The 26888-nt window shown below is 47.8% G+C and overlaps 1 protein-coding gene across 1 annotated transcript in view; it reads right to left on the bottom strand.

The window, feature by feature from the left end:
* Window positions 1–5269: 5269 nt before the first annotated feature.
* METTL1 (methyltransferase 1, tRNA methylguanosine) overlaps window positions 5270–26888 on the bottom strand; it is a 185532-nt gene continuing 163913 nt past the window's right edge. Inside the window, exons 5-6 of the mRNA XM_086936524.1 lie at window positions 18053–18154; window positions 5270–5504 (exon numbers count right to left, since the gene is read on the bottom strand). Of these exons, the coding sequence (XP_086792650.1) occupies window positions 5361–5504; window positions 18053–18154 (246 nt within the window). The 3' untranslated portion in view covers window positions 5270–5360. The remainder of the gene's footprint in view (window positions 5505–18052; window positions 18155–26888) is intronic.

Consider the following 26888-nt stretch of genomic DNA (forward strand, 5'->3'; position numbering starts at 1 on the left):
GAGCGTGGTTCCTTTTTCACCAGAAAACAGCCCTGAGCCACACCTGAAATCCGAATTTCGAGTCCCAAAGGCCCTGGGAGGGGCTGAGCTATTTATAAATCCTGCCCGCGTGACTAATGAAATTACGAGCAATGTTTGTTTCTCTGTCTGGGTATTTCCAGCAAAGAGTAAGTCTGGGTTATGTGACGAAGAGCAGCGTCACGTTTACAATCAGGCTGCAACAACAGAAAATGAAACTACTACGAGCCGTCTGCTTCGTTTTATATTTTACGTGACTCACCTTGTTTTCGTCTGAAGCTGAAAGAAAGACAAAAATCAAAGTACTCCTTTGATGGCAGTGTAGAGCTGTACGGGTCCCGGGTCCTTGAAAACAAAAAGAAGAGCTGCTAACAAACCCACCGAAAATAAAGATCAACAATCTATTAAAACGGGTTCGGTGACAGTGGGGACCCCAACAATGCGTATGTTTGTTCCGGACATCGTTTGCCTTTTTCTTGTAACGCCTTCCTGGCCGCCTTAAGGCCCCATAAGCGTGGAGGATGAGGGAAAGAAGGGACCAGGAGAAGAAGAAAGCGGAGGCCAGAGAGGTAGCAATCAGTAGCGCAGTAGTGCAGTGGCTCCGAGGAGCCGTGGATTGTTGTAATCACCCCATGCGGATCCGCGGTGGGCAGTTGAAATGTTTGCTGAGGGACCGTGGTACCCTTGCCACGCCCCAGCCGATGACATAAGCAGAGGAGTAATCATGTCATTATCGCGTGGGAGGGAGCAACAGTGCCCTGTGGTAGGTCGTCGAGGTCGGAAAGGTGGGAGCACCAGTCAAAAGGAAGACATGAGAGCCAATGAGACAGCATGAGAGGCAGCGAGGGGGGAGAGTGAAATATGGGATAGGGGAGGGACACAATGGAAATGGCATTTAACATTGTGAGGAATCAACATGAAGGCATACATGTAGGAAAGTGCCCCTTTTTGACACAGTCACCTCCACTTTTTGCCTGGTATTCGATGCAATTTTGACAGAAAGTGCACTGAGTTCCTACTATCCAGGTCCCCAGAGCCAGATCTCTTTCCCTAAAACGAATCAATTGTTCCAACAATTGGCAATACCTTTGGTACCCCAGTAAGTCCCTAGTGGTACCCCAGGCACCCAGAGAACGGGAACTAAAGAGGGCTGCAGCATGTACTGTGCCAACCTAAGGGACCCCTCACCTAAATCGTGCAAACTGCCATTTCAGGCTGTGTGTCTTGGTGCACAAAAAAGTGAAAACACGGCATGGCACACATCCCTGTGCGCCATGCATCCAGACAATGCATGCAGTATAGATAAGCCACCCGTACAGCAGGCCTGCCGTCCCCAAGGCAGGGTGCATTATGCCACGTGTGGACATATCTGCATACGCAAATATGCCCCTCTGCAGGCCAGTTCCATTACGACCAGTGACCAGGGAAGCCATTTTAAATACATGTGCTGGACACCAGTGAAAAAACAAGTTCGCCAGCTACATGATGGCTTCACTGAAACTAAAGATGCTTGGTATCACACATCTTGTATTAATAAACCTACACTAATTCCAGTGATGGACTTACTGATACATGCAGCCAGAGGGGGCACCTTATAGGTACCCCCTGAAAAGCCTACCAACTACTAGTGTGCTGACTGATCGGTTCTGACCAGCCTGCCACCACAGACGTTTCTGACCCCCCAGGGGTGAGGGCCCACGCTCACAGGAAGTCATGAACAAAGCCGCCTCTTGTAAAGGGGCTTACACCGTCTACAGCAGGGTGACCTGTCAATTAGCATTCGAACACAGGAAGTTTTTAAGAGCCTGCCACCTTTGGTAAGCAAATCTGGCTTCCCTCATAGGTCCATTTGGCGCCTGGACAGGCAGGAAAATTAGTAGTCAGCCTCATGCTAGTTCCACCCCTAAGGCGGGCTACCTGATGTGGACACAACATTTGTGTCCGCCATGAGCCAGGTTATGCCCACTACCCACAGGAAGTGGTCATATGGAGAGCATAGTGACCCCAAGGGTAAGTGGCCCTGTGGCTACTACCCTACAGTTCCTTAATGCACTCAATTCTAGTATTTAGGGGAGCCACTGGCATCAGGAAAACAGATCCTGCCATCCTGAAAGAAGAAGATGGACACTGAAGAGTTGCAAAAGCAAGAACAGAAGACCAGCAACTGACTTGGTGCCAACCCTGCCTGCTGTCCATCAACAATTGCACTAAGGCAACTCGTCCTGCAGCTGCCTGTTACTCCGAAAGCCTGGGAGGACTGTCTGCCTTCACCCAAGATCCAGGAACTCCCATGGAGTAGCTGAGCTCCTCCCCTGCATCCTGAACACACTCCAGAAGAGCAGCGAGGACTCCAGACTGCAAAAAACCAGACACTGGAAAGCACCACTGCATCCATACTCCCTAGCCCGAGTTGAAGTGGGCTAACTATGCCAACGTTGTTCCCAGACGTTCCAGATCCAAAGCCCACCTTGGGTTTTCCAATTGTGGACTTCCTGAGATCGCTTGCAGCCTCTTTGTGCAGGCCCCCTCTACTGCTAATGTCTCCGGTGCCAAAAACCCGGCGTTTCGGGACACCTATGCACCCAGCCGCCCGATCCGAGAAGAAGAGGAACAAAGGTGTCCCCAAGCAGCATTGAGGGACCTGAGCCCCCTTGCTGGGTCAGCTGGTCTTGTACCCCAGTTTCAGCCTCTTTTTGATCGGACCAAACCCTCTTGGCTTCAACAACGCACTAAACGTTGCATTGCACCTCTGTCTTCAAAAAAACACTTCGGGATCTTTCTTTAAAGCAAAAGGACTGTATATGTGTACAGTGACACTATCAACACTTCTGCACGCAGAAGTGCATGTTTTTGAAATACTATGTCCCCAATTACAAGTTGGGTGGTTAATTCTGATCCATGTGTACAGCTCAGTTTATGCACAGGTTGGAATTACGAGTTGCTAGGTATTTAACGCATCTGACAAATATCGGATACATTCAATAACTCAATCTTCGTCACATATCTGTAAGATAAACCTGCCTTATTTTAACCTGGGAAAACAATACGGTATTACTGTATCATGATGATTTTGGTGCGCTAAGCAATAAAATCTGCATGTTATTCCCCAATTCTTAATACTTGGTATTTATCACGCTCACTAAATAATGTAACCCATGGTACTGTATTACTCATGTGCAAAATAAATATCACCTAAACTCTTAATCAGGGCCTAAAGTCTTTTAATCTCCAATCTCTCCTGCTGTGTTTCATGTGTTTGTTGTCACAGTTCCAGTTCATTAGGCTAGGAGGTCTCTAACAGGACCAGCTCTAGAACAAGTGTTTCATGGCCACAGAGGCACTTCTGTCTCGAGAGCTCAAGTACTCAGGCAACTTCTTTTGCTTTTTTTCCCAGCTCCAAGCACCAAAAACATTCAATACAGAATTCTTCCTCGGACTGACAAAGCCACATATTCACTGTGTGACAATTAACTACACACTCACTATAATGATTTTATTGAGTCAATTATTGCCGGCCACAAAGTTAACGTTTGAATAAATATTCTATGTTAATATCACGCTTACAAGTTTGGCACGTACGCATGGATGACTTGTGTACAATTGTCTTTGTAGATTCAGCATTTCATGCAGGCTGCGCTGGTGGAACTGTTCCAATCGAAGAGCGAGATTCAGGCCGACTGTCCTAGCGACATATTCCAGTCTGTGCGGAACGTGTGTGCTCCTTTAATAGGGTGTGAATGTAACTGCTTTAGGGGACTGCTGGCAAAAGGGCTTCTCAGTGGCCCCTTCACTGCAATCAGAGCCGGGCTGAAGAAGACGGGTTCAAGGAGAAATTATCTCTCTGTGCGACATTTTCTGTGCGAACAAGCCTGCTCCTTGCACACAAATGTAATGAAACCGCATAATGTGAAATTTCGCATAACGCTAACATCTGAAAATATTCAAATTCCTTCAGTGTCATTGAAATTTAGCCAACACCCTGATGTGACCACATTTGAGCTTCTCCATTTCAATATATCAGTTTTTTCACATTTGCGGTGAGGAGAATAAACATCACTCTTGTCAGGCCTTTTTACGAGAGCGTTCGGTACTGCAGTAGCACGTTTCCTTACGCCCCTCTGCACAGTTATGCAGAAGAGCATGCACTCACCATGCTCATATCATCACCAGGTCCACAGAGACAAGACTGGAGCACCCTCTGGTCCTCATGCACAATGTTAAAGGCAACACTACACATCTAGGCTTTTCCTGCTATGCACACTAAGCTGAGCGGGTACGAATCGGGCAGGTATGGCTCACACCTCTGTGTCGCACTCATGGGAGAAATGCATGTTATAAAGTACAAACAATAAAGTTTGTCTAATCTCTAGTGTCCGTCCCAGCCCTTTGCCTCTTTTAACGTCGTAAATATTCCTGGATTGCTTTTGAGCAGCAATTAAAAGGATTTCCATTGAGGAAACACCACATCGAGAAGGGTATCGCTTCTTTGTCCTTGCACTGAGTCAACTACCAGATACAGGCTCAGTTCCGTGGGTGGCCGTTGAAACCCCTTTTTACTGGTGGGGGTTCCCTACTATGTTCCCCAGCTCAGGTCTGCCAAAGCTCATAGACAGCTAGTGCCACTGCGTGGCGGCGCCCATCTCGGCTTGAGTGGCGCCACCGCTTACCTCCTCTTCCCACCCGCCCACTCTAACTAACCACAGGAATCAACGTAAAGGTTTATAAAAAAAAAAGATTACTGGACTCCATATTGGATGAGTTTTCCGTTATACAATCAGATATAAATTCGCATTGTGGAGGGTCACCTCAAGTTCAATCTTAGCTCCCTCAGTGCATGTCAGTTGGTTCAAGGCCAGGGCATTATGACTCATAATGAGTAAGCGAAAGAACTGGAACCGTTGTGCCAAGTCTTGTTTTACAGAGACCCTTTACCAATCTGCTGTGAATTAAATCACTGAACTTAGTGGACATTTAAAAACGTTGGAAGAAAGACACGAAAAAGAAGGGCAAAAAACACAACTATTTTGTATTACTGAATATGTTACCTTTGAAGTTTGACTTGGTTATCCGTGGGGATAAAGGTGTGTTTTTTTAACATTGTGGTTCTCGTCTCTGCTGACAAATACTGTATCACCATATGTATTTACTGCCACTCTTAAACGATTTAAGCACACACTAAGTGTCTATGGAGACCACACTCTAATTCATGGACACTGAAGATTTTAGAAAACCTGAAATAAATACACCAATCTTGTCCCAATATTACATATTTACTTCATGGCATTACAAAATAATCCATAATAATAATACAAACAGAACCGCGGGGTAAACTCCACTCATAGTCAAGAGCCTGTGCTCACTGTCTCTTGAAGGGCCTTGTCTTCGATTCTTCTGAAAATGGCTAAGAAGTTCAAGCCGCCATTTCGGAGCACCTTTTTGCCTTCCTCTGTGGAGGTACCCAGGCGGTCTATGATCACATCATCCTTCTGTGAAGAGGCAAAAGACAAGTTTAGGCCTAACGGCTGGAGGCGGAGTGCATTGCAAACACAAGATTCAGGGCTTGTAAAAGCCCATAGGTCAAGAGCGGTCAAAAATGATTATGTTTCTACCAATAGTTTTACACATTTTCCATTTCACTTCAACCACACTAGCTACTACTGCTTGAAACGCACACAAAATGAGGAGAGGCTGTTTGCACAAAGTCTGACCTCTGGCAATAGCTCAAGGTAGCACTCCAACCATTGTTCTTTTGCTCACCATGCCACTTCAGATTAAACCTAGCCATATGCAAATCAGTCTTGGTCCTGCTTCAATAGGAACAGTCCAGCCCGAACTGCCAAGCCAGGTCCTCCCTGAACCAGAACACAAGCATCCTGACACCAGTTTCGCCCTAGTTGTGGGCTCATCAGCCGGGTACAGCTTGATTTCAGTGACACGGTGAGCACCGGACTCACGTCTAGGCAGGTGTCGTAATTTGCCAATGGCCGAGTTAGCGCTTAGCTGTGCTACACGTTTTCCCGCTTAAATTGGCTATACATGAAAACGCCATTTTGTAGGTTACGGCGGCCATCTTAGACCATAAGCTGCCTCGTGGCTAGCGTGCCCTTTAGTCCGTTGTCCGTGCCACTGACCACTCGAGTTTGCCCAGCAACAGGCTATTTTTAGTACTGGTCAATCCGTACATGCGCAGTCTCAACTGACCAGTCGTCCCTCAGGAATGTGCCGCCAAACTGACCAGCGGGGTTGTAACCCTCCAATGAGCTGGCTGTGTTCCAAAACATGACCATATATGTACATAATGCTTTGTAACTTTGTGCCGCCTATCTTTTATGACCTGTAAACTGTATAAAAGAACAAGTCACACCAATGTTCGGTGTGATACTTCTTGCATTACCGAAGGGTGCTGTAGGAGTGTACCACCACCCCATGGGGTCTTAATAAACTTGTTCTTTGAATTTTACAGTTTCCGTGCCAACAGTTCTTGAATGTAAGTGGGTTATCTACGGAGCATGTAGGCCTTGGGAACCCTGATTACTACAAATTGGCGACCACGAAGGGACTCATCGGCGACTCGGATGCCCGAAGGAGAGGTCGTGACGAAGGTTTGGAAACTCGCCATGGACGCGTACGCTGCCACCGAGTGACCCGAGTCTTGGCACCCGCGGTGTTTCTTCCTTTCCTTCCGATCTGACCTTCCAGGTGGCGCCGGTCTCCGACTGAGTTTTCGATCATCTGCGTTGCTGGGAAAGTGCCGTTTGGCTGATTCGATTACAAGACCTTGGCAGTTGGAATCTGGACATTTGAGAGTTTGGGTAAGATTTGTGATCGGTAAGGTAGTCTGCGGACGCTTACTGAAGTTCTATGATTTGTGATCGGTAAGGTAGTCTTCGGACGCTTGCCGGAGTCCTATGACCTATGATTTTGACTTGAGTTAGCTAACGTTTGTGATTTTGTGATCTTTGAATTTATATGTGCAGTGCACTTCACATAGGTAGGCATGTAGAGATGTTTCTCTAATTTTGTTTCTTTCCTTTGAACGGCACATTTGTGTGGAGTACTGTAAGTGCCATTTTATACGGTGTCACGCTTTCGTGATACTTTTTGAACATGCCTGTTTTAAGCACACTCCGAGGGATGTGCTGTCTTGGAAATGGTACCACAATTAGGTTAGCAGAAGCACAGCCGGCTCCCCCAGAAGGAACACCAAACCGTGATATGTACATAAAATTTGGCCTTCCCCCTATAATGTACAGCAAATTATGGCATAAGTATACAAAGTCCGATCCTGAATTGCAATGGCCTCTACATGGGTCGTTCGATTTACGAAAAGTACAGTTTGTGGAGCAATGTTTGTTTCAACGCAGGTCTAGACAAAACATGTTTGATTGTGTGCGAATGTGGGAGAAAGCGGTGCGTGAGCGAATGAAACGTGAAGTCGCCTTGGCGGACAAAGAGAAGCGCAAGGCTGCTCGGGATAAGGCTTTACAGCTTGAGGAAAAAGAGGCTCAGGAGAAGAAAGAGAGGGAGGAACGGGAACGTAAATTGCAAACGACTGGTCAATTCCCTATTCGCCGGCCGCTTTATCCTGTCCTTAATAATGAAATTGATGATTTTTCATTGCTAGATCGGTCACCGCCTCCGTACGTTTCGCCTACGGCTCCAGCTGCAGATTCGGAGGATGATGGACAGGATAAGCCGGAAAAGAAGGGTGTATCTGCTCTCAGGTTTTCTGCGGAGAGATCCGCACATTTACGTAGTTGGGCTCGTAAAGTGAATACGAACTATGTTTCTCAGTCCGAGGTTGTTACGGAAAGGGGTAGATGGACGGATCATGAATTACTGTATTTTCTGGCTAATTTGGCAGATGAAGTTGTTACTGCATATCGTCAACTTTCAGATACGTTAGAATCTAAAGCTGTGTCAGTTCATCGTGAGAATCTGGATAAAGGTTTATTTGATCTTGCAGATGTTGATGCCTTTTACAAGCAACTGATCCAGCTGCGAGATGAGACTACCAGATTGCGGGAGGAGCGGAAAAAGAAAAAGGAGTCCGAGCTGGAGTCTAATGGGCAGTCTAAGGAGTGTTCTCTCCGGGGTTCAGATAAGAGTTCTGCACTGCATGTTATGCCTATGCGTGAAGCCGCACCTTTGTATGTTCCACCAAAAGGGGAAGGTACAGATGATGATAAATTGTCCAAGGATGCGAAGGGATATTTTATATATAACTGGGTGTATACGCCTTGGAATAGAGCAGATGTTATGGCATTGAAAAATTCTTTACCTGACCTTCGGAAAAATCCGGCGGCATTCTACGAAGGGGTGGAAGGGGCTATTTCGTCTTGTGTGATGACTCTTGTCGACATAGATCTGTTTTTTGGGTTAATTCTTCCGCCTGATATGTGGAGACAAATTCGTAAAAATAATGATGAAACCATACTCGGGGGGACATGGAAAGAAATAAATGCTGCCGATTTGGATAGGGAACCGGCATGTAAGCCTTGCCAGTTGATTTTAGACCTCCCGGCGGCTATTTTAAATAAATTGAAAACGCTCGTACCTTCTAAAAAGATCGATTGGACCATGTTAGCTTCGTGCAAACAAAAGCCTGATGAAACGGTTTCAGATTTCTTTACGCGCTTTGAAGAGGCGTTTCATGATTACAGTGGGCAATCTTTAACAGACGATACGGGTCGGCATTTGTTTGTAGATAAGTACGTGGCTAATCTCCTACCGGAGATTGCAAAACGATTGAAATCGAGTGAAAGTTCCTGGGCCACGGCGACCCCTGCATCTTTGTTAACTATGGCTCAGTATTATGAGCGGCAGGAGTTAGAGGCTAAAGAAAGTGTTGATAAAAAGGCGAAGGAATTGAAAACGAAGGTGATGTTGGCGCAGGTTCGGGGAACACAGAGTAGAGGGAATGATAGAGGTAGACGAGGTGGAGGAAATACGTCGTATGGTCGTACGGATATAGCGGAGGATCAATGTGCCTATTGTAAAGAGTTTGGGCATTGGGCTGAAGATTGTCCGGTACTTCGTGAGCAGCGTAGCCAGCGTGGTCGAGGAGGCGGTAGGTCGAGAGGCAGTTACACGGGGACGAGAGGTGATCGTGGAAGGGTTGAGGAGAGGGGCCGTGGCCAGGACGAACGAAATACTTTTGATAGACGAAACCAATATCAGATATCGGAGGGTGAGAATGTGGAGCACCAGGCTTATGTGCATGCATAGGACTGCGTAGGATGGGGTACGGAATCAATTGAAGTGCCGGTAGATCAGAAGGGTCCATATGTAACAGCGGGTATTCTGGGTTCTACTGATCAATTTCTAGTCGACACAGGGGCTACTCGTAGCGCTTTGTCAAAAAACTTGGTTCCGAGGGCTCCCCTGTCTGGCGAAATGATAACATGTGTAGGGTTTGATGGCACACCCTCCCCTAGCCCATTGTCAAAACCCCTTGCACTTTGTCTTGACAAATTTTTAGTTTTGGTCAATTTTTGTTATCGCCCCATACACCAGATAATATCCTGGGTATTGACTTGCTTAAGTATTTTCAAGCAACGATACGGTGTGCTCCTGAGGGAGTGCGGGTTATCCTAAACGATAATTTCCCTGACTCGGATAGATTTTGCACTATACTGGACATTCCAGCTTTGGCCTCTCTCCCGCACACGTTATGGGCGACCTCAGATACGGATGTGGGAGAGATGCGTATTCTACCTAGTCACATTACTGTTAAGGAGGGGGCCTCTCTGCCACGGGTGCCACAGTATAAGATTTCGAGGGAAGGTGAAATTGCCCCGACACATATTGTTCAAGATTTGATAACTGCAGGAGTGGTGGAGGAGGTTCCTTATAATGTTTGTAACAGCCCTATTCTCCCGATCCTTAAGAGAGATACTGACGACAAAGTCTATCGGTTTATTATTGACTTGAGAGAGATTAACAAAATTGTCATTCCCCAATACCCGGTGGTGTCCGATATTACGACCTTGCTTACACTGGTGCCACCAACGGCCACGACCTTTAGTGTAATTGATTTGAAAAATGCATTCTTTTCCATCCCTGTCCATCCTGATAGCAGATATTTGTTTGGCTTCACGTTAAATAATAAATCGTATAGATTTTGTCGTGTTCCTCAAGGTTACACTGAGAGCTCGAGTATCTACAGCCAGGCTCTGAAAAGACAGCTTGATTCCTTTGAGTTACAGTCTGGGGTTGTCCTTATCCAATACGTGGATGACCTTCTGCTTGCTGCAGATTCTTATGCACAATGTGAGGAGAGTACGATTGCGTTGCTTTCTTTTCTGGCACAGAATAATCACAAGGTTTCTAAGAAAAAGCTTCAATACTGTAGACCCAAGGTGACCTACCTCGGTCATCTTTTGTCTAAGGAGGGGCGTGCATTAACATCTGATCGAATTCAGGCGATTTTAGATACACCAGTCCCCCGCACACAGAGAGATGTACGTGCCTTTATAGGGTTAACGTCATTTTGTAGGCAGTGGATCATGGGGTTTTCGCACATTATAAAACCTTTGTTAGCGTTACTGTCCAAAACTACACCAATGCCCCTTGAATGGACAGATGAATGTCAAAATGCTTTTGAACAATTGAGACAGGCCCTTTGCTCTGCACCCGTGTTAGGTACACCAGACTACACAAAGATCTTCACGTTGTACGTGCACGAGAAAGATGGGTGCGCGTTGTCAGTGTTAGTGCAAGCACACGGGGATAAGCAGAGGCCATGCGCGTATTTTTCTGCCCTTCTTGATCCTGTAGCACGAGGGTTACCTGGGTGTTTCCGAGCAGTCGCAGCGACAGCAGTAGCTATACGGCAAAGTGAGGGAATAGTGTTGTCACACAAATTGTTGGTGCTAGTTCCCCACGCAGTAGATGCCCTGTTAAATCAAACAAAGACCCAATATCTTACGAGTGCACGGTTAACAGGATATGAGCTTACACTTTTGGCGCCACATATCACACTGAAAAGATGCCCTACCCTGAACCCTGCCACTTTATTGCCCTATCCGGTCGAGGAGGGTCAGGAAGAAAAACATCATGATTGTGTTTTCCTGACTGAGGAACAGACAAAGGGTCGTGTCGACTTACAGGATATGCCACTTCCAGATGTGGATGGGGAACTGTGGGTTGATGGATCGTGTTTGAGGCTGCCAGATGGTACGACTTCCGCAGCATATGCGATCACGACACTTAAGACAGTGGTAGAAACAGCTAGAATACCACAGAAATCGGCTCAGGCAGCAGAGCTGATAGCGTTAACACGAGCCTGCGAATTGAGTGCTGGCCTATGTGTGAACATCTACACAGACAGCCGGTATGCCTTCGGAGTAGCGCATGACTTTGGGCTACTCTGGAAAGAACGTGGGTTTTTGACTTCTCATGGAGTTCACATTATGCACGGAGAACTAGTGCGTGATCTCCTAAATGCGTTGCTTTGCCCAAAGAAAGTGGCGATAATAAAATGTAGCGCCCACAAAAAGATTACTGATAAAGTGGGTCAGGGAAATGCCTTCGCAGATAGCATAGCGAGACAAACGGCTATGTCTCGGACTGACTCCCCCACGTATGTGACACAATCACAGGCTGAGCGATGGAGCGATGCTAGAGCAGAAATCTTAGATATTCAGAAATCAGCTACTGAATCAGAACTTGCGGCATGGGCAGCAGATGGGGTGCTAGATGATGAAGGTTGTTGGAGAAGCAAGGATATGGAAAAATGGAAATTGCCTGCAGCTTACTTGCAGGCGATGGTCCAGATGACACATGGGTTGGCGCATGTGGGAGCTCTTGCAATCACTCGACTGTTAACACGAGTCTGGGAACATCCCAAGATTGCTAATACTGCCAAGAGAGTAGTGCAGACCTGCCTGGTATGTTTGCAACACAATCCTGGAAAGGGGACCCATACTCCGAAAGGAGGGTTCGTTCCACCTTCTGCACCATTCGAGGTACTCCAAATGGATTATATCCAGCTTGAGCGTTGCAACAATCTGAAGTACGTTCTAGTGGTGGTGTGTGCCTTTAGCAAATGGGTTGAGGCCTTCCCCACGAAAGACAATACAGCTCTAACAACGGCTAAGGTGTTGCTTAAGGAATTCTTTCCTCGCTTTGGAGTTTGCAAATTTTTGTGGAGCGATAATGGGCCTCATTTTGTTGGGAAGATTGTGGAGTATGTGCTGAAGGGGTTAGGGATTCAGCAGAAGTTTCATGCTGTGTTCCACCCTCAGTCGGCAGGTCTAGTTGAGCGGTACAATGCTACGTTGAAACTCAAACTGGCTAAGATTGTGGCATCCACGTCGTTGAAGTGGCCGGATGCTTTGCCGCTAGCATTACTCTCTCTCAGGTCAGTACCCCACTCGCGAACTGGCCTCACACCATATGAGGTGGTGTTTGGTCGCCCTATGAATATCTGGGGGGTGCCCAAGCCGCGGTTAATACATGATGTGCCTTGTATAATGATGAACGATTATTTGGCACGATTAACAAATGATTTGCTTTCTATTCATCAACAGGTTCGAGAAGCGCTCCCCGACAACTCTACTGGAGAGGGCCATGATCTTCGCCCTGGCGACCATGTCATGATCCGGTCGTTTGAGAGGGCGAGCAGTTTGGAGCCAAGGTGGAAGGGCCCTGAGCAGGTCCTCCTGGCAACCTGGACAGCTGTACGAGTGACCAACAGGAAGCGGTGGGTGCACTCAACACACTGCCGTCGTGTCTCTCCTGATCTGGTGAATCCTGCTGTGTTGACCGACTACAAAGAGATTTTGGAGAAAGAAAAGAGCCCAGCTGTGACGTCGGCCGAAGTTGAGGGAGCCTTCCCGGACCACGCTGTTGCTGGACGAGAGCGTTACAATCTGCGGCCACGATAAGAAGATTTTTTTTTGGTTTTTCGAGACTGGTTGGTTACCGCTCTGGGGTTTGTGAAACGGAAACCGGGAATTCCAAGGGGGGGGGATCAGTTCTGCCAAGTGTAGCGACACCCGTCTTGGCCCGGAGAAGAAAACAACGGCTACCTCGGAGCTCAGCATCGTATTTTTCTTTTTTAGGTATACACACATGTGTATTTGAGACTTTGTGAACAATTTGAACTATTTGAGACATTGAGAACTTTCTGAACTATGGCGTCTTCCGCATCACGAGACAAACGAATATTAGGTGCCATCCTTTTTGTCTTGACCATTGTGGTAATAGCTGTAATAGCCTGGGTGGTTGAACTTGTGGTGCCTGCACGTGAACATTTGCTGCCGACTACCCCGGCTCCATCTGAACATTTTCACTTTACCTTACCCTACCATGAAGAACGGCATCGACAAACTTACCTGAATAGCTTTATTCAGATTCTCCATCACACGCATAATATGACAAATACGTCCAATTGCTGGGTGTGTGGGATGTTGCCGGGGCATCAGAAGAAAGGGGGCACCCCACTCATTCCACTCCCGTTTTCGCATAATGGATCCTGTAATGCCTGGTACACTCTCCTCTTTACTCTGAGATGGCCAACGAAAGGGGGGGTGCTTTTTCGTCTGAATAAAATATGTTACCACGACAAGGATGGGTTTCCACGGGCTGAAGGTACCCGATTTGAGTGGGAGGAGTACCGGCCCGATAATATATCTGCCCCGCGTGTGTACAGCAATCAACGAAATATCAATGTATCCAGCTCACACGTCATTAATGTTATTGCTACTAAAGCTGATTTGTGTATAAGAAATAAAGGTTCGATTCCGGTGGGGAAAAGTGAATGCAACACCACACTTACTTTTGATAGCCCAAATGGCATATCGTTTGTAGCGTCTCGCAATACGTATTTCATTTGTGGAACGAAAGGTTATCATCAACTTCCGTTGGGATGGTTAGGCACGTGCTATGTATCTTTTGTACTACCCTCTGTATTCATTGCCCCACCAATGTATCATAATGATTATGTCTTGTACCATGACTTTGTTTTGAATCGGGTTAAACGGACTGTTGTTCTGGACGACATCGACCAGACTGATACTGCCTTGCAGCAATATGTGGACTTCAATTTGGGACTGTTTTCTTTTGTGGGGGCTGCGTTGAACAGTCGGAAAATAAGACGATTGACACGTGTTGTTGAGGCTGTAGCAAATGACACTGCCATTGCACTTGGGAATATTACTGAAGAACTTCAGATTTCTAGGATCGTTACGCTCCAAAATAGGATGGTGTTAGATGTAGTTTTAGCTGACCGTGGGGGGGCATGCAGAATTATCGGAAGTAGCTGCTGTGTTTATATACCTGACAATTCACCATCTGTTTATGATGCCATTTCAAAGCTGCATAAGATTGCAGCTGAAATACACCCGGACAATGGAACTTGGACACTTTCAGGATGGTTCTGGTCAATACTTACTGCTTGGGGTTGGAAACTGCTAACGATTCTATGTATCATTGTAGGGATACTGTTCTTCGTGTGCTTATGTATTCAATGTGGCCCAGCTTTATGTTCTATGTGCTTATCAGTTTGTGTACCATCAAGACGAGCTCTTGCCCATGACAAAATGATGCTTCATAAAGATATAACTCAAATAATGTTGATAGATATCGAAGATGAACACCCTGACTATGTTCACTATGAGGTAGCTTCAGCTAAACGCTAAAAGGGTCGTCTGTCGTAATTTGACAATGGCCGAGTTAGCGCTTAGCTGTGCTACACGTTTTCCCGCTTAAATTGGCTATACATGAAAACGCCATTTTGTAGGTTACGGCGGCCATCTTAGACCATAAGCTGCCTCGTGGCTAGCGTGCCCTTTAGTCCGTTGTCCGTGCCACTGACCACTCGAGTTTGCCCAGCAACAGGCTATTTTTAGTACTGGTCAATCCGTACATGCGCAGTCTCAACTGACCAGTCGTCCCTCAGGAATGTGCCGCCAAACTGACCAGCGGGGTTGTAACCCTCCAATGAGCTGGTTGTGTTCCAAAACATGACCATATATGTACATAATGCTTTGTAACTTTGTGCCGCCTATCTTTTATTACCTGTAAACTGTATAAAAGAACAAGTCACACCGATGTTCGGTGTGATACTTCTTGCATTACCGAAGGGTGCTGTAGGAGTGTACCACCACCCCATGGGGTCTTAATAAACTTGTTCTTTGAATTTTACAGTTTCCGTGCCAACAGTTCTTGAATGTAAGTGGGTTATCTACGGAGCATGTAGGCCTTGGGAACCCTGATTACTACACAGGGACCTGGCCTGGTAGCTCCGACTGGAATGTTCCCATGAGTAACAGGATCAAGGCTGATTTGCATATGGTTGGGTCCAAACTGAGGTGACATGGTTAGCAAAAAAAAAAAGGTTGGATGCTACCCCGAGCAGTTGCCAGTGGTTAGACAAATTGCAAGCAATCCTCCCATCATCTTTTGTGTGTTTCTAGCTACCACTGCCACAGTTATGGTTGACTTATTGAACAAGGATATCCAAAACAAGGTCATCAATTCCGCAGTGCACAATTTATGCAACTTCAGTTCCAGATACAGACCTCGCCTTCAACCTTTTTTGCAAGATATCTCAGGAAGGATCACATGAGTAACAATTGCAACAAAAATCGAATGCCTCAAAGAAGTGGGGGTGACATCATGAGGCTGCAAGCACAATTGAGCCTGGATATCCTCATGGGTGATTAGTGCACTCTAAAACTCTACATAACAGGACATTAAGTCCTAAAAATGGAAGGGTGGAACTAACCATGTTAGGCAGAATGAAAGTGATATCAAGGCACGTGACATCGTAGTGCATGACATCAGAACACATGACATTCAGCACAAGGCATCATAGGATGTGATATCACAGGAAGGGGCATCACACAATGACCTCACAGGAAGTGACATGGCAAGAAGTGACATCAGATCTCAAGGCATCATACATATGTTCAGGTTCGGCAGGTCTATTAGAAGTACATATAAGCACATTACGAGATTTGATAAATGCGATTTTGCATCAGGGTTGCGCCAAAAATGTGAAGAAATCCAGACATAAAATCTGGGCCTCAACTTATACATTTCTTTTTTCAAAACCCTGCCACGAAGAAATTAGCAACAACGATATTCTTCGCAGTAAATATGTTCTGCTTAATTGGTTGCAAAGGCTGCATTTTAAAATATCTTATGGGGTTAAGGCACCTGTTGTAGATATCTTTATGTGGTCAGTAAACCTCAGGGAATAATAATGATGGTAAGTTAACTCTGGAGGTTAACACATCTATGTTTTTTTAAGTCCCAGTTTTGAATCAAAGAAGCTTAGAGGGTTAAAGTGTTTTCTGCAATACATCAGGTAACATGCAATGGCAGATTTGTATCTTAGTAGATAGGTAGGTATGTGGGTTACTGCTTTTAATGAATGAATGACAAATAAGTGCAAAGATTACACAGATATCTTTTTGTTTCTTGCAGTTCATACATTGTGATCCTCTTAATATAGCACAGTGAGCTATGAAGGACATGTGACCCTTTCACTGTCTTATATACCACATCTTGTACATTAATTTACATACTTTTATGATTTATGGTCAATGTATAACATGTACTTGTGATGTAATGCACTCTGATACCCTGCATTGGGATGAATGAAAGAAATAAAACAAGATAGTGGAATTTAAATTGTCATTTGTATAAATACTGGGACAGATCGGCTCATCTGACATTCTTCCAGTGCATGCGCATCTCTTATATACAGAGACTGAACAAAGTCAAATCCATGCCTCTCTTAAGTACTTGTGTAGTAATAAAATGTTGTGCACCTTTGTTTCCCCTCCATTGCATTTGCATCAGGGTATGAGGGTCCGGATTAACTCCAAGCCAGGCAACTCAACAAAAGGAGGCCCAATGGCCCCTTAAATTCAGCCTTTGTTTTGCTCCCACCTGGAATTGAAAATAACAAAACTCCCTCGCCACCGGCACGTTGGTTTTCGGAACAAAAGCAGACAACGTGCTGCTGAATGTGTTCTGGTGTCTGAAAATTACCAAATTCAGTATATGCCATTGGGGCCCAACTTCTTAGCAACGTGGACAGCGTTCACTATGTGAAAATAGTGGGTGGACGCTGTCTACCAGCATGTACCCCCGACATGTGTCTTGTATAATGTAACAATGAGAAACCTTTCAGAACTGTAGATGGTCAGCGCTACGGTATGGGTCAGCTTCCCCATAAGGCATTCCATAGTCGTGGTGCTTGCATCACTCTAGTGGGACCATGAGTGGTTAGCAGTTTGCGGCTCCAACAGCACGCAGAAGCACTTCTCTGAATCATACTGCACACGTAGATAGAGGTTATTGTGTGCAGGCGTGGCTAAGCTTAGCACGGAGTAGTAAATTGTTGAAGACATCGCCTCTGGAAAGGCCACCAAGATTCACTTATACAGTGTGCCTTCTGCATCTCCCCTGGCAGATGAGAAGCCTGCTCATTCTTTGTGTGGTCATGAGCTGAGATTATACTGTGTGTCCCTTTAGGAGCTGGCTACTCTGCTGAGGATATCCTCACTTCCAGAAAAGATCTTCCAGTCACTGGTATTCTCTGGGGCTTTCCATGCGTAGTCACTTTCATTATGTCGAACTGGGAGTTTTCGCTGCGTCAGAAATAGATGAGGAGGCGTAAAAAAGGTACCAACAAACCAGAATTCTTACCGACCGAGTCACGTATGACCTTCCAGTATGAGAGGCGGCAGATTTTTTATCAGATAAAGGTTTTGGAGAAACATAGTTCAAGGCAAAGTATACTCATCTCTAGGGAATGTCTTATGTCTTCTGCATGTAAGGAATAATGGGGCTGGACAGCATTAAAACATCATTGATTGGCAGCCTGAGCTACAGCACAGAGCCTACAAATGCACAGTGACCCGTACCCGAACACATAAAGGGCTCAAACAAAGCACAGGAGATAGCCAGCGACTTTAGTCACAGGAGCCTGCACGTAAAATGGCGCAGATGTTTACCTTTGGGACACACAGGCCATTTCCCCTCTTCTGCTTGCAGCCGCAGCAGTCTCACTTACCAGCTCTTCCACGGGCACCTGCTCGAAGAGCGGGTGCTCTTTGAAATGTTTGGCCATCCACTCGTGGACCTCCTCCACGTCTGTGATCGTGTACACCAGGCCCTGCAGGCGAGAAAGCACAGATCTGGGGGTTAAACAGTGCGTGTCCCAGTAGTTTGGGAACATTGGACGTCTCTGGACATTCTCACAATGCTCTGGACCGCTTCAAACACCAGCATCACCGCTCTCCATCTCGGAGTCCGATTTTTCTATTTTTTAACGTATGGGTCCATTAGTTAACGAGTGAAACAATGAAAATTTAAGTGTGGTGATCCACACAAAGCAAGTGTAAGAAGCCTCGTAGGACATGCACACCAACTAAAAGAAGACATCTGAAAGATCTACCAGCTTTATGTCTTAACTGGATGGGTCAGAATACTTACACTTCTCGAATATTTAAATCTTACTGGTTTCTCAGTTGTACCACCACGTTTAACTCGTCTTTTTAAAAATCTCAACATCATTTTTTTTAACACATCAGAGTAATATTGCAAAATTGTAGAGAAATCCTACAAACAACACACATAGATACCAAGTGATATGCCGGGTCCATCGCTTTACACCCACCAATACTGGTGTGTTACCATGTTCATATCAACCCCACCGGGGATGACCAGCCTTGGGGAACTCTGCTATTGAGGCTACATGAACTAAAGGTGGGTTCAAATGTAAAAAGAGACACCAAGGGTTTTCAATTATGTGGTTTGCCATCTATAGGGATAGTATGAAATGCAAAGGGCCGACCCTAGTTTTGAAAAAATATGATACATTTTACTTTGCAAAAAATAATTAATTTCAGAATAAAACATTTAACATACAACTTACAAATGTAAAAGTGTAAAATACCACTTACTCAAGAGCCTGCGCATGGGCATGAAGCTTTGAGGGAATAAATAAAGTGTGGAAAAGAATTCAAAATGACAAGCTAAAAGCAAGGAAAACAAACAAACACAATGAAAGGGAATTAATATTGGTGATGAATACAAAAGACGGTATGTGCTAAAAAGACTGGCAAGTGAAGTCCCAAATTCTTGGACTATCCATTAAAAGCCTGCAAATATTCCTGCATATAAAGAAAGGCTGGCACTGTGTGTCCAGGCGGTGTCTAGGGCAGACTTGAGGATTCTATGTCAGGACCGGAGGCGAGGATTATGCTGTACTTTCTTCATTTTTTATTACAGCAGCCAAGTAAAAGTAGAAGAAAGGAGTAGTTTTTGTCCTGTAAATCCAGTTCTGTAGTAGGGGTATCTCTGTTATAGTCATAATGTAGTGAATAGTCCCATTCATGAGCATGGACCCCGGAGCAATCAAAAATAATCTCTTAAATTGTCAAAAAATGCAGACCTGCACAAACACTTAAGAGAGAATTTAAAGACAGATAATGCAGCCTATATCCACAGGCTACACTGTCCAGTACTTCAACTATCAATTCCACCAAAAACCACAAACAGCACAGACTGTCCAGTTTTTCCTCACAGAGAAAACTTCCCTATTCTCACAAAAGCCTCTGGAATGATAGAGATGAAGGGTTGGACAGACAAGCCCCCTAGGCTGCCATTATGTGGCTCAGACAGGGATACTGTGCCTTTAAGAAAACTTTCCAGAACTCTCTTAGTATCCCAGAATGCGCAGCAGGTCCCCTTTTACTTTCAGTTACTTTTGAAGGCGTAACACGCCAGACCTGTAGCATTCCTTACATGAATATCTTTCTCCACTGGGGAGGAGGGAGGGCGCTTATGACTATAACAGAGATACCCCTACTACAGAGCTGGAGTTACAGGACAGAAACTACTCCTTCTGTAGTAGGGGATCTCTGTGTATAGCATAATCTAGTGAATAGAATGGCAAGCCCATCCCCACACCAAAGCGGCGGTGGAGAATAAGAGAAATAACACCACTACTGTGCGAACAAATTTCGCAGCGAAGCCTGCCCAACCTGAGCATCTGTCCTGGCATCAGTGTCCAGACAGTAATGCTTAGCAAAGGTATGGACCGACTTCCAAGTGGCCGCCTTGCAGATTTCTTCAATGGGAACATTACGTAGCAAAGCAGTCGTGGCAGCTTTGCCCCTGGTGGAATGAGCCTTAGGTTTACCGCCTAAGGTCTTATTAGCCTTCTGGTAACACAATTGTATACAGGACACAATCCACCTCGAAATGGACTGTTTAGAGGTAGCAAGACCGGTCCTGACTGATCCATAATTGGTAAACAATTGGTCTGACCTACGAATATCTTTGGTTTTATCCAGATAAAATTTCAACACCCTCCTAACATCCAGGGAATGTAGAGACCTTTCCACTGGAGATGAAGGATTCTGAAAAAATGTAGGTAAAGTTATGGTCTGGTTAACTTGGAAATCAGAGATAACCTTTGGAAGAAATTTAGGGTGAGTACGCATAACAACCTTAGCAGCATGAAATACAGTATAAGGTTCTTGGCAACACAATGCCTGAATTTCACTCATCCTGCGTGCCGATGTAATGGCCATGAGGAACGCCGCCTTCCAGGACAGGTGCTGTAACGAAGCCTTATGAATCGGTTCAAAAGGCTCCTTCATCAATCTGGACAGCACCACATTCAATTCCCATGAACGCGAAGGAAGCCGTACAGGAGGGAACACTTTCTTCAAGCCTTCCAAAAAGTCCTTGATCACAGGGATCTGGAAGAAGAGGTCTATGAAGGGCATTTCCTGTAGGCAGTCAGCGCAGCAAGATGAACCTTAATGGAATGAAAATTAAGGCCACACTGCGCCAAATGTAACAGATATGGAAGGATGACATCTTCCTCACATGTTGTTGGATCATAGTTCTTGGACTTGCACCAGATGCAGAATCTCTTCCACTTGTAAGCATAAAAAGTCCTAGTGGAAGGGCGCTTAGTCTCCTTCAGTATGTCCATACAATCTTCAGGAAGATTCAAATGGCCATATTGCACTATCTCAGGAGCCATGTCGCCAAACTCAAAGACGAGAGGTTGGGGTGCACCATCTGCCCCCCAAACTTCGTGAGAAGGTCCGGCCGGCACGGCAGCCGTATGTGAGGAAGGAGAGACCGGTGAAGCAGGTCCGTGAACCACCACTGCCTGGGCCATTCCGGGGCAATCAGGATCATCCGTGCCCTGGACTGGGACAGCTTGATGAGCACCGCCGGAATCAGGGGAATGGGTGGAAAAGAGTACAGAAAGCTGCTCAACCAGTTGATCCATAGCACATTCCCCAGCGTCACCTGCTGGTAGTACCTGGATGCGAAGTCTCGGCATTTGCTGTTTTCGGCGGTGGCGAACAGATCTACGTCTGGAGTCCCCCACCTTGCGAAGACTTCTCCTAGTACTTTGCGCTTATGACCCATTCATGGTTTTCCTGAATCAGTCTGCTCAGTGCGTCCGCCTGAACATTCTGCACACCTGGCAGATGGGTAGCCGTTATCGTCAGTCCTCTGGCTATCAGCCAGTGCCAGATCGCCTGCGCCTCCCGCGACAGGGTGCGCGACCTCGAACCCCCCTGCTTGTTGAGGTAATACATCATGGTCGCATTGTCTATCTGTACAAGGAGAGAGTTGGTCTGGAAGGACGGATGAAAGGCCTTCAGTGCCAAGTGAACAGCTCTGAGTTCCAGGAAATTGATATGATACGTGGACTCCGTCGGGGACCACGTTCCTTGAATCTGTAAGTCTCCGGAATGCGCCCCCCCAGCCGTGGAGAGACGCATCCGTCACAACAGTCTGTGTTGGAATGTCCTTGTGGAAGGGAACCCCTCTGAGGAGATTCTCCGCTGAAAACCACCACTTCAGAGACTGAAGAGCATGCAGAGAAGGTTGTATCTTGTCGTCCCAAGACCCTTTCCCATTGATCCCATTGATCCCACTGATCCTCCAAGCACTCCTCTAGCGGTCTCATGTGCAGCTGTGAGTGTGGCGTGAGGAAGATACAAGAGGCCATCGACCCCAGTAGAGAAGACACCGTCCTCACTGTTGTAGATGGAGCGGTCATAAGAGCCTGATTCTTCCGAAGGAGCGATAATCGTCTTTCCTCCAAAGGAGACCCGCTTGCCGACAGCGTGTTGATGGAGGCTCCCAAGTACTGAATGCACTGGACCGGAGAAGGGGCAGGCTTGGACATGTTGATGTGCAACCCAAGTTTGCTCAAGAGAACGCACGTCCTCCGGAAGTGCGCTTGAGCTTCTGAGAAGGAGGAGGCCTTGATCAACCAATCGTCCAGGTACGGGTAGACAAACACCGTGTTCTTCCTCAGGTGTGCCGCTACCACTGCCATACACTTCGAAAACGTCCTGGGCGCAGACTTCAGCCCGAATGGCAGTACTGTGTACTGATAATGATTGGAGCCGGCTTGGAATTGCAGGAACTTTGTGTTTCTGTGCAATGGGCACATGGAAGTACGTATCCTGTAGGTTTATAGCACATAGCCAGTCTCCCCGTTGCAGCTGAGGATAAATCTGATGCAACAGCATGCGAAATTTCTCTCTGCGAATCCACTTGTTTGCTTGTCACAAATCCAGAATGGGCCCGAACTCGTTCTTGTCCTTCTTGCGAACCAGAAAGAACTGTGAGTACAGACCTCTTCCCCTTTGAGACAGAAGGAAGTCTTCTATAGCCCTTTTCCTTAACAGGGTATCGGCCTCCGCCTGGAGCTCGCGCAGCTGAAACTGCGAGCTGACAGGTGGAATTGCTGGAGGCGGGCTGGTGAACCGAAGACTGTATCCATTGCGAACAATATTCAGCACCCACTTGTCCTGAGTAATTTTTCTCCACTCTGCCAGAAAATATTGAACGCTTCCCCCCCACCGGAGTGGGTAACGGATGACGGGGAAGTAACCGCTCAGGGCCGAGACCCGGCCGGGCCTTTGGACGCGGTGGCAGATTGCTGACCACCCCTGGATTTCTGACGCTTCTGGAAAGGCTTCCTCTGGAACTGCTGCTGTTGTTGCTGTCCAGACTGCTGTCCTCGCCCTCTACCTTGCGCCCCGTACCGTCTTTGGAACGGGCGGTAGTTTTTCTGCTGGTCCTTGGGCTTCTCCAAGCCCACCGCTATCAGAGTCTCGGCCTCCGCCTTCATGCCATCTCGTCATCAGCGTGCTTCCCGAAGAGGGTCTCTCCTGAGAAGGGCAGATTGGCCACCCTCTGCTGGGCTTCTGGCTTTAAAGATGTCAATTTAAGCCAAGCGTGGCGCCTCTGGTTGATACCATGGCAGTAACCATGGGCTGCCAGGAGCGACCAGTCCGCAGCTGCACTGATGAGCTGATTCGACACCAGCAACCCCTCGTTCAGGATCTCCATAAAGTCCTCCTTCTCCCGAGGGAGGAGGTCTGCGAACTGTTGGAGGGACTCCCACAGAGCCCGATCATAGCGCCCCAACAGTGCTGAGGCACTGGCAGCCTTCATGGAGGTAGCGGCCGTCCCGGATACCTTCCTGCCCGCTGAGTCCAACCAGTGACTCTCCTTGTCCGGAGGCACATTCGACGATGGGGTGGTGGCGTGCTGCTTTCTCGACGCCGTCACTGTTACGGAATCCAGAATGGGATCCGTCCGGAGGAAAGCCGGGTCCGTATCAGGTGCCTTGTACTTCTTCTGCAGCCTCGAGGGGGCTGCATTCGTCACTGCCGGAGTGAGAAAGAGCTCCATTGCGGGTTCCACTAACCCTGGAACCAAGGGCAATAGAGGCTGAGACAGGTGCTTCTTGTGAAGAGTCTCAAAGATGACGGAGGTCGTGGGCGTGGGCACCGTCAGCGTGATGCCCAGCTTGTTAGCACCCCTCAGCAAGACCTCCTGAAAGGACACCACGTCGTCCACCGGGGATACCCTCGTCTGAGGGGATTCGGATAAGGTTGGAGAATAGACCCTCGCACTGGACGATCCCGTGCTGTACCGAGACCGACCCCTCCCATGGCGTCGTCTGGATCTCGTCGATGACCGACGGCGACTCCTGGATCTCCCTCTCTGTCCAGAGCGAGATCTGGGTCTTCTAGGCCTTGGGTGTTCCTCGGGTGCCTGAGGAGCAGCTGGTGGTGGAACCTGCGGCGGCGGCCTGACCGGGGACCTCGGCCGAGGTGCCCCCTTAGGCGGCGTTGGAAGGTGCGGCAGTGAAGTCGACCTCGGAGGCTGTGGTGGTGCACGTGGCGGCACAGGAGGAGGTAACAGTGGCGGTGTACGTGGAGGCACCGGAGGCGGCAACTGTGGTGGTACACGTGGAGGAACCGGAAGAGGAGGCGAAGCAGCGCGCGGCAGCGGCTCCTCTGGCAATGGAGGAGGAGGACTAGGCGACCTCAGCTTAGGAGGCGAGTACACCTAGCCCAGTGTCTCCGTCGTCTTCTTCCTGGGCGTAGCCGATCGAGAGGCAGCGCCCCCTGCCGGTGACCGACGTCGTCGTGTTGCCCCAGATGACCTGGAAGGACTCCTGGCTCCAGAACGCCTCCTGGAGGAAGATCTCTTCCTCTTAGGCGTTGAAGAACGCCTCCTTGACGTTGACGAACTTCGTCTCGATGTCGACAATCTACGCCTCGACGACGGGCTTCGCCGTCTCGACGCTAATGACCGTCTCCTTGACATCGAACGTCTTCTCCGCTTCAACGTCGGCGACCTCCTTCTCGACGCTGACCTTCGAGTCGACGGCGAATGGCGGTGTCGCCTCGATGGCGAGCGCCGACGCCGGCTGGAATCTTCTCCCCATCGACGTGTCGGCGTCGACGTCGAAGATGACGAAGATGATGATGTCTTTGGCGGCGACCTCGACGGTGGTCTCGTCAGTCCCCTTGACATCGAGCGTCAACGTCGTCTCGACCCAGAGCCCTAGGGAGAAGGGGAACAAACCGCCGTCACGCCTCTTGATGCCGTCGTCGATGCTATCGACGTCGACGGAGAACGGCGATGCTTTCTGGCCTTCTTGACACTGGGGAGCCCCCCAGAGGCCTCAGCACGTGCAGAGGAGGCAGATCCAGCCTTTCCAGACCCACCTTGACTCTGCAGCCTTCTTTCTTCCAGTCCTTGGAGCCTGATCTTCCTTCGGTCTCTCAGGGTCCTGGTGGAGAAAGTCTGGCAGATCTCAAACTTCTCAGGTAAATGAGAAGAAGGGAGACACAGGATACACAGTTCATGTGGATCCGACTTGGCCTTCTTCCTGGAGCACCCCGGGCATTTATAAAATAATTCAGGTATATTTGATAAAAATAGAGTGCTCAGATGATAGAAAAAGGAAGAGGGCACCAAAACACGTCGTGTGAAAACTCTTAAGCACTTAAAAGTGCCAAAAATTCTTTAACAAACTCAAAAAAGGGAGAGCTCAATGCTCCAGGGTCCTGCTAGCAGGAGCCGGAAAAAAGAACTGAAAGCAAAAAGGGACCTGTTGTGCATTCTGGGATACTGAGAGAGTTCTGGAAAGTTTTCTTAAAGGCACAGTATCACTGTCTGAGCCACATAATGGCAGCCTATGGGGCTTGTCTGTCCACCCCTTCATCTCTATCATTCCTGAGGCTTTTGTGAGAAAAGGGAAGTTTTCTCTGTGAGGAAAAAGTGGACAGGCTGTGCTGTTTGTGGTTTTTGGTGGAATTTCTAGTTGAAGTACTGGACAGAGTAGCCTGTGGATATAGGCTGCATTATCTGTCTTTAAATTATCTCTTGTGTTTGTGCAGGTCTGCAATTTTTGACAATTTAAGATATTATTTTTGATTGCTCTGGGGTCCACACTCATGAGATGGACTATTCACTTGATTATGACTATACAAAAAGATCCCATACTACAGAAGTCTTCATTTCCCAGAACACCTTGGGAAAAAGTCAAAGTGAAACAACAAAAGTAAATATTGTCCAATAAGCAGTCCACGGTCCCCTTGATAGTCCCTTGTCGCTGCTGACACCTCCTCTTCCTTCGCTGCTCCAGCAGCCAGATAAGCGCCTCTGGCCTTTTGACCCTTATTTTTCCTCGTTTATGTTGTTATTCTACTCAAAATCTACGTTCATGGGTGACCTTATTGTAGCGCTTGCACGCTTTAGTACATTGTGCCTATTTTCTCTCCTCAGTGAGACCGCAGGAACGCTTGTAGCTCCTCCGCAGCCGCTTCCCTCTGCCAAGGCTGCCCGGGGGGCCACGTGGGGGACCCTCCAACAGGGCGGCCGCCTTAGTGCCACAGGAAGACACAGAAGTTGGCTGCCCAGGCCTCCTGGGCGAGAGACCAAAGGGGTCTGCTGGCCGCATCACTTCCAGCAGTGGGAGGGGGACAGGGGTACAAAACCTTCCCCCGCCCACAGGGCAGTCTCTTGCCCGCTGCCTGTTGCGCTGTTTGGGACGTGGGATCTCCAGGAGCTGTTCTGTGATGCGGTGAGTTTCTTTCACCTACCCATTCCCTTCGATGACAAGGCTGCTAAGCCCGGCCATTGCTGTGGCTGCGGCCTTCTTGGGGGGGGGGGGGGGGGGGGGCATGGGAGGACAGCTCCAGGGGGTTTGGTCGGTGGTCCCTTCCTCTGGTCGTTTCGCTCTCTGCAGATCGGGGAAGGGGCATGGAGGTCGGAGACTACAGGCCGTCAATGGCACTTACCTTACACCGGGGGGCCGGCCCTCGTTGGCCAGGTGCAGCGTGTGGGATATGGGAGGAGGGGTCGAGCGCCGCGAGTCCCCCCCCTCTCCGGCTGCCTTCTGTCCAGGCCGTGGCTTGGACCTTCGCCGGCAGGGGCCTGTTGGTGCCTAGTGATGCAGATGGGTGGCGCGGCGTTCTCCCGCAACCATGAGTAAATCCGCAGGGGGTGTGGGACTTGGCTCCGTGATTTCAAGGAGCGACAGGTATCCCAGGAGT

The sequence above is a fragment of the Lissotriton vulgaris genome, chromosome 1_1, assembly GCF_964263255.1.
Source record: "Lissotriton vulgaris chromosome 1_1, aLisVul1.2, whole genome shotgun sequence".
Classification (NCBI taxonomy): Eukaryota; Metazoa; Chordata; class Amphibia; order Caudata; family Salamandridae; genus Lissotriton; species Lissotriton vulgaris.